Below are 14,232 nucleotides of genomic sequence, written 5' to 3'. Positions count from 1 at the left end.
TAACTGGTTGGATTTCATTAATTTGTCTATATTTAAATTGCTTGACTTTTTCACAATGGCTTCAAATATTGTGAGTATCATTAGCTATATAGTGTGCTGTCATTTCCTGAACCAGTGGCTAGCTTTATGAATTATACAACTCTGAAAGTAGGCCTTGGTCCAAAGTGAGCAGGCATTATAGTTTTTGCTTTTTTTCTAGAACACTGACCATCTGTTCGATACATGCTTTAGGCTCAGATACATTCTTAGATAGTTTGTACATGAGACTAATGGCAATGTGTTCAGTTTTCATAGGTAAAGTGAACAATCCACAGATGCTGAAAATCTTAAGCAACATGTATAAAATGCTGGAGAAACTCGGCATGTCAGGCAGCATATATGGAGGGAAATAACCAGTCGCTTTCTCGACCCGAATGATTGACTGTTTATTCCCCTCTGTTGATGCTGCCTGCCTTGCTAAGTTCCTCCAGCATTGTGTATGTGTGTTACTGTGAGATATGGTTTTGTTTTCAATAGTAAAACTGGGGATATTAACCATTCAATCTTTGTCTACTGGCATTCAATATCTTCGATACTTAATAAGGTCACCAACTTAACTTGTGGATATGCCTGTAAGTTAGTTTTTGAATAAGTTGTTCTAAATTTGTTCTCAATTGCAACAGTTTTACCAAATGAGTAGTTCAATATTAGAAATGTCAGAGTTCAAAGTATTTTTTTTTATAGTGCTGTATCATGGAAATAATTTTTGTTAGCTGCTAATCCTGAATTTTTACTTTCTAGGAACAAAAGCTGGTAAAGGAGTTGACCTTGATGCTCCTGGTGATATTAATGGGATCCCAACATTAGAAATAGACTTGGATTCTTTTGAAGATAAACCTTGGAGAAAACCAGGTATAATGTATTCTGTTTGGAAATGACCCTCTCAGTAATTGGCTATTTAAATCTGATTGTTAATTTGAAAACTATTTCTATGCTTCTGTTAACTATATCTTGTTTCTGAATCCTATTTGGAAAAGCGTCATTCTTTTAAGAAATTCCTGAAATCTTTAAAAAAAAATCTATTGTCTAATGTAATGACCACTGTGTATCTTTAGCTCAGAAAATTGGTGAATATGGGAGAAAAATAATAATAGGATAATCAGGGGTCATCTTGGCATTGGGTTTTCTTATGCATTTCCGCTCTTCTCTATTTAAGGTGCTGATCTTTCTGATTACTTCAATTATGGCTTCAATGAGGAGACCTGGAAAGCCTACTGTGAGAAACAAAAACGTCTAAGAATGGGTCTTGAACCTCTTCCTCTTGCTTCAGCTACGAACAGAATTACAGTAAGCAGTGAAATGTTAGAATTGTCTACAATATGGCAGTGCATTTTGCAAATTATTAATTTACATTTAAGCACATTCAAAATTCTAATTAAATTTATTAGCAAAATACATGTGTCACCGCATACAACCCTAAAGTCATTTCCTTGTGGGCATTCACAGTAAATACAAGAAACACAATAGAATCAATGAAAGACTGCGCCCAACAGTCTTTCAAACAACATACAAACAACCAATGTGCAAAAGACAATAAACTGTCCAAATACAAAAAAAGAGAATGAATAAATAAACAAACAAACAAACAAACAAACAATTAATATTGAGAGCATGAGATCAGAGTCCATGAAAGTGAGTCCAGAAGGTGTGGAAACAATTCAGTTATGGGCCGTGTGATATTTTCCCCTCGGTTCAAGAGCCTGATGGCTGAGTTTAGGAACTGTTCCTGAACTTGGTGGTGTGGGTCCTGAGGCTGCTGTACCTTCTTCCCAATGCCAGCAGCGAGAAGAGAGCATGGCCTGGATGGTGGGGGTCCTTGATGATCGATGCTGTTTTCTTGCAACAATGCTACATGTAGATGTGCTCAGTGGTGGGGAGTGCTTTACCCGTGGATGGACTGGGCCATGTCCACTACTTTTTGTAGGCTTTTCCATTCAAGGGCATTGGTGTTCCCATACCAGGCCATGATGCAACCAGTCAATATACTCTCCACCACACATCTATAGAAGTTTGTCAGAGTTTTAGATGTCGTGCTGAATCTTCACAAACTTCTAAGAAAGTAGAGGTGCTGCCGTGCTTTTTTGTAATGACACGTGCTCGACCCAGGACAGATCCTCTGAAATAACAACATTGAAGAATTTAAAGTTCCTGACGCTCTACACCTCTGATCCCCTGGTGAGGACTGGCTCATAGACCAATGGTTTCCTCTTCCTGAAGCCAAGAATCAGCTCCTTGGTTTTGCTGACGTTGAGAGAGATGTTGTGTCACAACTCAGCCAGATTTTCAGTCTCCCATTTATAGTGATTCATCACCAACTTTGATTCAGCCAACACCAGTTATGTCATCAGCAAACTCAAATATTGTCTTGGAGCTGTGCTTAGCCTCCCAGTCATGAGTATAAAACAAGTAAAGCAGGGAGCTAAGCACACAGCCTTGTACAACTGTGCTGATGGAGATTGTGGAGGTGATGTTGTTGCTAATCTGTACTGACTGGGGTCTGCAAGTGAGGAAATGGAGGACCCAGTTGCACAAGGAGGTACTGATGCCTAGGTCTTGAAGTATATTGAGTAGTTTTCAGCGGATGAAAGTATGGAATGCTGAGCTGTAGTCAATGAAGAGCATCCTGATGTATGCATCGTCACTGTCCAGATGTTCCAGGGTTAAGTGAAGACCTAGTGAGATGACATCTGCTGTGGACCTGTTGGCAAATTGGAGCTGATCCAAGTCACTTCTCAGGCAGGAGTTGATATACTTAATCATGAACGTCTCAAAACATTTCATCATAGTGGATGTAACTGCTACTGGTGAGAGGCATTGAGGCAGATTACCATGTTCTTCTTAGGCACCACTATAATTGAAGCCTGCTGGAAGCAGATGGGTACCTCTTACTGCTGAAACGAGAGGTTATAGATATTAGTTAGTATTCCAGCCATTTGATCAGCACAGGTTTTTAGTACTTGGCCAGGTACTGCATCTGGGTACCTGTGAGATCACAGGGGTTGTGGGAGTTTGTGAAGGTCCCTCCATGTTTTAACGGTCAAAGTGAACATAAAAGGTTTTGCGCTTTTCTGGGTGCGAAGCCTTGGCGTTTCACTTTGCAGGAGATGATAGCAGTCAAGCCCTGCCACAGCTGCCAAACATCCTTCAGTGATTCAAGATTGGTCTGGAACTGCCACTTGGTACGTGAGGTGGCTTTCCACAGATTGTCCTTAAACCTCTTGTATTTTACTTGGTGGCTAGATCTGAATGTCACTGATCTGGCCCTCAGCAGATTGCAGTTCTCATGGTTCATTCAGGGCTTCTGGTTGAGAAAACCCTGAATGATTTTGTGGGGACAAACTTGTCTGGCTATTTTTATAAGTTCTGTGATAACCGCAGTGTATTTGTTCAGATCCCCGATGAGTCCTTGAACACTGCCTGGTCTACAAACTCAAACGGTGGCCCCTCGTCTGCCTCCTGCAACCACCTCTTTGTCATCCTTACTTCTGGAGTCTTGCTCTTTTAGCCTCTGTCTGTATGCAGGTAGGAAGAGAAGTGATCAGATTTCCTGAAATGCAGTCAAGGCATGGAACGGTAGGCATTCCTCATTTTAGTATAGCAGTAGCTAAGTATGTTAGGTCCCCTGGTGCTGCAGGCCATATGTCGATAATTGGGTAGAGATTTACATAGAAACATAGAAAACCTACAGCACAATACAGGCCCTTCGGCCTACAATGCTATGCCGAACATGTACTTACTTTGGAAATTATCTAGGGTTACCCATAGCCCTCTATTTTTCTAAGCAACATGTACCTATCCAGCAGCCTCTTAAAAGACCCTATTGTATCTGCCTCCGTGCACTCACCACTCTTTGCGCAAAAGAAAACTTACCCCTGACATCTCCTCTGTACCTACTTCCCAGCACATTAAAACTGTGCCCTCTCGTGTTAGCCATTTCAGCCCTGGGAAAAAGCCTTTGATTATCCACACGATCAATGCTTCTCATTATTGTATACACCTGTATTATGTCACCTCTCATCCTCCGTCACTCCAAGGAGAAAAGGCTAAGTTCACTAAAATGTTCTCGTAAGGCATGCTCCCCAATCCAGGCAACATCCTTGTAAATTTCCTCTGCACCCTTTCTGTAGTTTCCACCTCCTTCCTGTAGTGAGGTGACCAGAACTGAGCACAGTACTCCAAGTGGGGTCTGACCAGGGTCCTATATAGTTGAAACACTATCTCTCAGCTCTTGAACTCTTCAGTGTCCTATGGACACTGACACCAGGATCCCTCTGATCCCTCTGATCCTCCACACTGCCAAGAGTCTTACCATGAATACTATTTGACCTGTCAAAATGAACCACCTCACACTTATCTAGGTTGAACTCCATCTGCCACTTCTCAGCCCAGTTTTGTATCCTATCAATGTCCTGCTGTAACCTCTGACAGTCCTCCACACTATCTGCAATTCAAAGAAGTCTATTTGAAGTCCCTAACAATGATTTGAAAGGCATCAGGGTAGGCTGTTTCTTCTATGCTGATGGTGACACTTAGTACCTCAAGTACCTGCTTAACATCAGCCTTTGGCGGTATGTAAACTGGTCTGGATCGCTGTGGCGAATTCTCTTGATGAGTAGAACAGTTGGTATGTAATTGTTAGATGTTCTAGTGCAGGAGAGCAAGAGTGCAACAAGACCACTGTATCCGTACACCCATGAAGAGTTTATAATCAAAAACAGATGACCCCCCACACCTTTTGCCTTCTCCAAATCAGCAGTCTGGTCCATCCAGTGTATCGAGAAGCTCTCTGGTCTGATTGCCAAATGCAGTGTGTCCGGAATGATCTATGTCTCTGAAACAGAGAATGCTGCAATTCCTCTTTTCCCCCTGTTAGAGCAATCTTGCCTTTAGGTCCTCAGTCTTCTTCTCCAGTGACTGTACATTTGCTAACCAGATGCCGAATGGAGGAAGTTTCATTCCCTGACGTTTTAGACTGGCTTGGAGTTCTCCCTTCCTCCTCTTTCAGCCATAGTGACGTACCTTCTCTCTCTTGGAAGGTGCCGTACCTGCGTGCTTGAGAGTTAAGTCCACTGAGTCCTTTAGAAGATTTTGAAATTGTTAGTTCATTATGACAGTTTAAAAGTACATTAATTAAAGGGAAATTACAGACTGCAGATTGCAGTGAGAATAGTTCAGAAAAAAGTATATTTAGAAGTTTTATAAGCTGCCCTTAACATATCACAGTGGTTTACCAGTGCCATCTTGAAGCAGCCATGCTTGTTCAACTGTACTCCACTTCTGTTGACAAGCTTCCAATACTGATATTCCAAATAGATTGTGACAGATTTGTACCACAACTTCATTTTTCTGTTATTTCTGCACACTACTTGATGTTGCTTGTTAACAAAATCTGTCCATCTTTGGTTGAAGGTCTTAATTGAAACTGAATTCAGAGCTTCGGAGGGAGAGATGTCCATATTTCTTTGTGTTTATGTTTTAAAACCGTGGCTGACAAGGGAAGTCAAGGACAGTATAAAAATAAAAGAGAAAAAGTATAACATAGCAAAGATGACCGGGAAGCCAGAGGATTGGGAAACTTTTAAAGAGCAACAGAGGATAACTAAAAAGGCAATACGGGGAGAAAAGATGAGATACAAAGATAAGCTAGCCAAGGATATAAAGGAGGCTAGTAAAATTGCTGGAGAATGCAGCAGGCCCTGCAGCATCTGTAGGAAGAGGTACAGTCAACATTTTGGGCTGAGACCCTTTGTCAGGACCCGACTGTACCTCTTCCTAAGATGCTGCCTGGCCTGCTGCATTCACCAGCAACTTTTAAGTGTGTTGCTTGAAAGTCCAGCATCTGCAGATTTCCTCGTGTTTGCAAGGATAGTAAAAGCTTCTTTTGGTATGTGAAGAGGAAAAAAATTAGTTAAGACCAAAGTTGGGCCCTTGAAGACAGAAACGGGTGAATTTATTATGGGGAACAAGGAAATGGCAGATGAGTTGAACAGGTAGTGAAGATCTGTCTTCACTAGGGAAGACACAATCTCCCAGATGTAATAGTGGCCGGAGGACCTAGGGCAACGGAGGACCTGAAGGAGATTCACATTAGGCAGAAAATGGTGTTGGATAGACTGATGGGACTGAAGGCTGATAGATCCCCAGGGCCTGATGTTCTGCACCCCAGGGTACTTAAGGAGGTGGCTCTAGAAACCGTGGACGCTTTGGCAATCATTTTCCAATGTTCTATAGATTCAGGATCAGTTCCTGAGGACTGGAGGGTAGCAAGTGTTATCCTATTTTTTAAGAAAGGATGGAGAGAGAAAACAGAATTACAGACCAGTTAGCTTGACATCAGTGATGGGGAGGATGCTGGAGTCAATTATAAAAGATGAAATAGCAGCACATTTGGATAGCAGTAACAGGATCGGTCTAAGTCAGCATGGATTTATGAAGGGGAAATCATGCTTGACTAATCTGGAATTTTTTTGAGGATGTAACTATGAAAATGGACAAGGGAGAGCCAGTGGATGTAGTATACCTGGACTTTCAGAAAGCCTTTGATAAGGTCCCACATTGGAGATTAGTGGGCAAAATTAGAGCACATGATATTGGGGGTAGGGTACTGACATGGATAGAAAATCGGTTGGCAAACAGGAAACAAAGAGTAGGGATTAATGGGTCCCTTTCAGAATGGCAGGCAGTGACTAGTGGGGTACTGCAAGGCTCGGTGCTGGGACCGCAGCTATTTACAATATGCATTAATGATTTAGATGAAGGGATTAAAAGTAACATTAGCAAATTTGCAGACGACACAAAGCTGGGTGGCAGTGTGAAATGTGCGGAGGATGTTATGATAATGCAGGATGACTTGGACAGGTTGGGTGAGTGGGCAGATGCAGTTTAAAGTGGATAAGTGTGAGATTATCCACTTTGGTGGCAAGAACAGGAAGGCAGATTGCTATCTGAATGGTGTCAAGTTAGGAAAAGGGGAAGTACAACAAGATCTAGGTGTCCTTGTTCATCAGTCACTGAAAGTAAGCCTGCAGGTACAGCAGGCAGTGAAGAAAGCTAATGACATGTTGGCCTTCATAACAAGGGGAGTTGAGTATAGGAGCTAAGTGGTCCTTCTTCAGTTGTATAGGGCCCTGGTGAGACCATACCTGGAGTATTGTGTACAGTTTTGGTCTCATATTTGAGGAAGGACATTCGTGCTATTGAGGGAGTGCAGCGTAGGTTCACGAGGTTAATTCCCAGGATGGCGGGACTGTCATGTGTTGAAACATTGGAGCCACTGGGCTTGTATACACTGGAATTTAGAAGGATGAGAGGGGATCTGATTGAAACATATAAGATTATTAAGGGATTGGACACGCAAGAGGCAGGAAACATGTTCCCGATGTTGGGGGAGTTCAGAACCAGAGGCCACAGTTTGAGAATAAGGGGTAGGCCATTTAGAACAGAGTTGAGGGGAAAACTTTTTCACCCAGACAGTTGTGGATCTGTGGAATGCTCTGCCTCAGAAGGCAGTGGAGGCCAATTCTCTGGATGCTTTCAAGAAAGAGTTAGGTAGAGCTCTTAATGATAGCGGAGTCAAGGGATATGGGGAGAAGGCAGGAACGGGGTATTGATTGTGGATGATCAGCCATGATCACAGTGAATGGTGGTGCTGGCTCAAAGGGCTGAATGGCCTACTCCTGCACCTATTGTCTATAAAGTACTTCCTGATTCGACAGCGACCCAGCACTAAATTTCAACTTGTGATCCATATTTTGGGCTCCTTCACTTGAGATTATTTTTCCCTTTATTTATCCTGTGAAGCATTTTAAATTCTTCAACATTTGTCATATTATTCCTTACTTTTGTTTATATAATTGAAGGAATATAACCCTACTCTATTGCTAACCTACGAAATAAATGCTTAAAATTCAGCTCAGTTTAACTATTAAGCTCTGATTGTCATTCTAAGTAAAGCTTTCTGAGTGCATTGTTGACCCTAAATTAACTCTCATGGGTTCTGATGAAGATTCTGGAACTGAAGCACAATCTCCTCACTTGGGTCTTCTGACTGCTTAGAGATAAAGACCATTATTTGATTTGCTTTGGTGCATCAGTTTTAGCAATAATGGACATGGCCTAAATTTCTTTCCTCTTTTCCATCCTTTTTTTCCCTCACCATTAAGGAAACAGTCTTTCAAATCTGCACAGGTTGACTTCACACTTCTTTATTTGGAACTTTTTGTGTTAACTTTTAACTACTTAGTTTTTTTTTGTCCCATTCTCTTGCTTTAATTTTCAAACTTTAACCTCAATTTACTTTCGTTAACCTTCTGTCATTCTCTTTTTTGGATCTGTTCCTTGATCCAAGTCATTACTTTCATCTTATGTATGTTACGAGTCTTCAGAACACAATATTGATCTTGCCATAACTTTCTCTTTCTCCCAATCCTGTCTTCTAGTTCAAGTAATAGCAACCTGGTTTACAAGGCTGATTGGAAACTTGAGCAAAATTTTATCAAGAAATTTCCTGAAGTTCATATGAACAACACCGTGTACAATGAAGATCACTGAATAAATGTGCACAATTAAAAATATACAACCACTTGATCAGTTTGTGATTGTCCAAGTGTGCACTACCTAGTTTTCGATTCAACCCAGCAGAATATGAATATTAAAAAATCAGTCAACTGATTCGTAATGGAAATAGAATCCAAGGTTTCAGCCATAAGGAGTAAAATTGATAGTATGTAATTGCCTCAGTTCTTTCTCTTTTCAAGCAATGGAAGATTTTTTTCTTCTAAAGGTTCATTTTCTGTATCTTAACATCTTAATAGTTTGGCTAATGTATTTACTACTGTTCCCTTAACTTTTTTTTATTTGGTTATGGAACCATGCTGTCCTGCAGGTATCTGCTTTCTTCTATTATTTTCAACAAGCCATTTTTTATTGCCCTTTAGTTTTGAAAGAATTTCTTTCTCAGAATCTAAACCTTTCCTCTTGTAATTTTGATTTACAAACGTTTGTGTTTTGCGTAAGTGTTTTTCATGTTAAGAATATTAGATTGTGTGTAATGGAAAACAGGTAAAGGAAATGGAAGGAAACAAGCAAACATCCGATGTTTTGGAAGAGTTGAAATTATGTTTTAATTTTCTTACAATATAATTTTTCAGAAACTTAAAACTTCCTAAATGCTCAAATCACTCAAATGTCTGGAATTTTACTTTATGATTTAAACTTGTGCTCTTCTAGTAGTACTAGATGTCTATTCTTGTCTGAAATGAACTTTGATTTAAATCTGGTCTTCCCTGAGCATTCATGGAATATTATGAGAAGTGTTTGTGGAAACGTTCTTTGGTCATTGATTATCTTAGATTTAGTATAACAGAGAAGTGATATTGACACAGATTTTCCTGTTAATACAAGTGGAAAATATGCTTACTTTTCGTATTGAAACTTTTTTTCAGGTACAGCAGGGTAGAACTGGAAATCCTGAGAAAGAGCCAGAGATACCACCCCCCAAGATGGATTTCCCTTCTCCTCCAAATCGTTTCAGAGCAGGACCTCCACCCAACAGGTTTGAAAATAAACAAAAGCAGATCCACTGAAACTGTTTCCATTTCTTCTAGAAGTTTTTGCTGGGTTTATCACATTTAAATAGAAATATGAAATTTTGGCTCCAAAGCTAACAGTCGTAGGCAGGTCTCTAGACTGTGATTGCCTCGGAGGGAAAGTATGAAGTCAGACAAGGTGATGTTGATAGGAGTGTCGATTATGAGAGGGACAGACAGTAGTTTTTGGCAGGTGAAGAGAGGTCAGGATGGTGTGTTACCTCTGGGATGCCTGGGTAAAGTGGCTGCTGCAGAAAATTATCGGGGGGGGGGGGCGGGTGAGGAGATGAACAGCCAGAGGTGGTTGTACAAGTTGGTACAGATGACATAATTAGAACAGGGGATGAGGTCCTGTAGAACGAGTAAAGGGAGATGGGTAAGAAATTAAAATGCAGGATCTCAAGGGTGGTGATCTCTGGATGGGGTAGAATTTGTATGGTGCATCCAGGACAGTTTCCAAATGCAATATGTAGAAGACTGACTTGGGAAGGATTTATACAGAACCTCCTCTTGGGGAATGATTTGGTCCAACATTGGGGATATTAGGCAGGATCTAGCTGGGTTCAACTGGGTGACTATTCAAAAGCAAAGGAACTGTTGGCAACTGGGAAGCTTTTAAAAAGGCCATAAAAGGAGTCCAGGGGCAGAAACTGTTTCCTGTTAGTGTGAAGGGTAGACATACCAATTTTAGGGAACCTGGGCTGACATTCTGCTAAGGAAAAAGAAGGAAGCATACATCACATTTAGGATGCTGGGTATGAATGAATCACTTGATAAGTATATGAAGTTTAAAAGTAGGCTTATGAGGAAAATTAGGAGAGATTCAGATGCAGGTTTATTTATCACACCTACATCAAAACATGCAATGTCATTTGCATTAACAACCAATATACAGATGTGCTGGGGGAGGGGTGCAGCTTGCAAGAGTCGCAACATATTCTGACGCCAATATAGCATGTCCAGAATGCTAGGCAGAACAACACAGAATACAAAAAAAAACAGAACATACCAAGCAACAAAACAACAGCGAAACAAGTCCAGTTTCACCCACCCATGCATGTACAGAGTCACCTAACCCCAGGACAAGCCATCTTCAAACGTTGAGTAGAGACTTCGGCTTGTACTCCAGCCTGTCCTCCAGTTCCCCGATATCTCTGTTTCTGAACCCTATCCTGACCCCTACCTCGGCTCTCAGTCCCCAACTTTCTCTGACAGCTTATTACTACGCATTACCCTCTGCATGAAGAAGTTGTCCTTTGGGTCCCTTTTTAAATCATTCCCCTGTCACATTAAACTTACGCCCTCTAATTGTTGGTTCCCTTTCCCTGAGCAAAAGACTGCACATTCACTTATTTGTATTTGATTATGTTGCAAATTTTGCATTTTAAAAAAAAGCCTTGCATAGCCCTAATTTTTTGCAGAAATATGAAGTATGAGTCTTCCATTAAATGGTTCTGTTTTTTGAAATACAGTGTACTGGATTAAATGGATGGCTCACAGAAGTTTTATTGAGTTTTACTCTCAGTGTAATTACTTAAAATGTTGAAATGTGCAGTGTATGTCTTTTAAGTGAAAAATCTTCAGAGTCAAAGCACAGAGCAAGGTTCCAGTTAAATGCTAGCCCTTTAGGTGTTTCCAGTCTAATTTTAAGTGGTAAATCTACTTAACTGGCTGCATATAATGATGCATTCTAAGTTTTAGTGAAGATGCATGTGGGGAAATAAATTCTTCTAGGTCTCTGCTGTATTCTTCTGATACTCTTTAATCTATGCCTTCTGATTTGTGTCTAAAATAAAAACTCACTTCTTTGGCTCTCAAATTTGAAGGAAAAATTGTTTAGATTTGGAATCAGAATCAGGTTTATTAACACTTATATGATGTGAAATTTGCTGTTTCGCGGCAGCAGTAAATGTAAAGACATAAAATTGCTATAAATTACACACAATAAGTGGTACAAACAAAAATAATGAAGTAGTATTCATGGATTCAGAAAACTGATGGTGGAGGGCTTCAAAGCAGTTCTTAAAGCTTTGAAGTGTGGGTCTTCAAGTGTAGTGGTAGTAACACGAAGAGGGTATATCCTGGGTGTTGAGGGTCCTGCATTCTTGAGGCATCACCCCTTGAAGATGTCTTCTGCTATTGGAGCTTTCAGAATGTGATGCAATCAGTGGAATGCTCTTCACTGTACATCTGTAAACACTTTTAAGAGTCTTTGGTGACTCTTCTCCTAAAGACTAAATCTCCTCAAGCCTAATGAAGAAGAACTGCTGGCGTGCCATCTTTGTGATGGTATCATTGTGTTGGGCCAGGATATGTTCTCTGTGATATTGATGCCCAAGAATTTAAACTGCTCACCCTTTTCACTGCTGACCGGTCAGTGAGGACTGGTGTTTGTTATCCAGACTTCTCTTTCGTGAAATCCACAGTCAATTCCATGGTCTTGATGGTGCTGATGGTGAGGTTGTTTTGAGACTGCTCAACCAGCCGATCTACTCACTCCTGTACGCTGTCTCATGATTCTACCAATTTATGGATGGTGTTCGAGCTTAGCATAGCCCCATCGTCAAGGTGTAGAAAAAGTAAACCAATGGGCTGAGCAAACATCCTTGAAGTGCATCTGTGTTGATAGGAGAAAAAGTTATCACTGATCCACACTGACCGTCTTCTAATAATGAAGACAAGGATCGTTGCAGAGGGAAGTAGAGGCCCAAGTTTTGAAGCTTGGTTATTAGTACGAGTTTTATGTATCTCCTTAATCTATTTCATTTTTGCCGTAAATAGTTTTTATATTAAATCCGTCAGCATCTTTGTTTTCATGCCCTGTGATTGAAGCTGTTAGTTAGTTTCTCTACTTGTTGTTTTTCGGTTGCAGCAACTTTTGAAAATGGATGTGTAGCGGGCTGTTGGAATTAAATGTTAACCTGAGATGAAAATACTTCAAATGTCATATCCTTGGCTCACATTAAGGAGCACTTGAAAAATTGAGCATGGGATCAATCAATAATTAGCATTGCTCCTTAATATAGTAGATTACAAATAAATTTTCAAAGCACACTTATTTGCATTTCAAGTTCTGCCTTGATGCTGGAACTTTATTTAGAAATGTGACTTCAGCGAAATATGGCTAATGCGAGGGAGCATAATCTTAAGGTGATTGGAGGAAAGTATAGGGAGGATATCAGGCAGGTTTTTTTTTAAACAAGGAGTGAGTGATAGGTGCATGGAACGTGCTACCAGGCTGACATATTAAGGACATTTAAGAGACTCTTAGATGGGCACGTTTGAAAAAAGGAGGTCTATATGGGAGAGAAGAGTTGGACTGATCTTAGAGTTGGTTAAAAGATCGATGTGACATTGTCTGCCAAAGGTCCTATACTGTCCTATACTCTTCTATGAAAATCTGTTGTGGTGCCTGTAGGTACCAATGTTACAGGAAAAAAGTGGGAGGAGGCCCTGCAAGCTAAATTTAGGGAGTTAGGAGATAAATTTATAAAGTAGGACCTCAAGTAAAAATCTCAGGATTGCTACCTGTGCCATGTACTCGTCAAAGTAGGATTAGCAGCATAGTTATTCTGCTCCTTGGGTCTCTCTATTGCCCTGATCTCATTCTTAATTTGCAAGTGTCATGCCACTGTTTTGAAAGAAGGATGTAGGCAAAAGGCAGTTAACTAGAGACCAGTTAGCTTAACATCTGTAGTTAGAGAAGTGCTTGATGCTATCGTTAAGGATGAACTAGTGAGATATTTGGATAGAAATGGTTCTGTCAGGTAGATTCAGCATGGATTCATGACAAACTTGCTGGAGTTCTTTCAGGATATAATGAGTACAGAGGGTAGAGGGGAACAGATGGATGTTGTGTACTTGGATTTCCGGAAGGCATTTGAAAAGGTGCTGCATAAAAGACTTACCCATAAGATAAGTATGCATGAAGTTGGGGGTAATATATTAGCATCCATAGTGGATTGGTTAAGAAATAAGAGTTGGGATAAATGTGTTTCTGATTGGCAATCAGTAGTGAGCAGACTGCCGCAGGGATCTGTGCTGAACATACACCTGTTCACAACTTACAATAATGATTTGGAACAGGGTACCGAGTATAGTATGTTTAAGTTTGCTAATGATATTAAATTGAGTGAAAAAGCAAATTGCGCAAAGGATGCAGAGAGATATGGATAGGTTAAGTGAGTAGGCAAGGGTTTGACAGATGGTGTACAAAGTTGGTAAATGCAAGATCATCCACTTTGGAAGGAAAAATAGAAGATTAGATAGATCAGATTGCAGCATGGTGCTGTGCAGAGGGACTTGAAGGTGCTTGTGCATCAATTGCAAAAGGTTATTTATCGAGAAGGCAAATGGAATGTTGGCCTTCATTGCTAGAGGGATTGAATTTAAGAGCCGGGAGGTTATGCTACAACTGTACAAGGTACTGGTGAAGCTGGACCTGGGGTACTACATGCAGTTCTGGTCTCCTTACTTGAGGAAATGTTACTGGCTTCGGAGACAGTGTAGAAGAGGTTCACCAGGTTGATTCCGGAGATGAGGGTGTAAGCCTATGTGGAGAGACTGGGAATCGCTGCTGGGAATTCAGAGGAATGAGATGGAATCT

The 14,232-nt window shown here is 40.6% G+C and overlaps 1 protein-coding gene across 5 annotated transcripts in view; it reads left to right on the top strand.

Moving 5' to 3' along the window:
• Nucleotides 1-14,232, top strand: part of fip1l1a (FIP1 like 1a (S. cerevisiae)) — a 94,641-nt gene that overhangs the window by 19,920 nt on the left and 60,489 nt on the right. For all 5 annotated transcript variants that reach the window (XM_063043145.1, XM_063043144.1, XM_063043146.1 and 2 more), the window contains exons 6-8: nt 781-891; nt 1,196-1,326; nt 9,483-9,592. In XM_063043145.1, coding sequence (XP_062899215.1) covers nt 781-891; nt 1,196-1,326; nt 9,483-9,592 — 352 coding nt within the window. The remainder of the gene's footprint in view (nt 1-780; nt 892-1,195; nt 1,327-9,482; nt 9,593-14,232) is intronic.

The sequence above is a fragment of the Mobula hypostoma genome, chromosome 3 (genome assembly GCF_963921235.1).
Source record: "Mobula hypostoma chromosome 3, sMobHyp1.1, whole genome shotgun sequence".
Taxonomy (NCBI): Eukaryota; Metazoa; Chordata; class Chondrichthyes; order Myliobatiformes; family Myliobatidae; genus Mobula; species Mobula hypostoma.
Note: the sequence above shows the minus strand (reverse complement) of the source record. Positions and strands in the feature narration are given on the sequence as shown.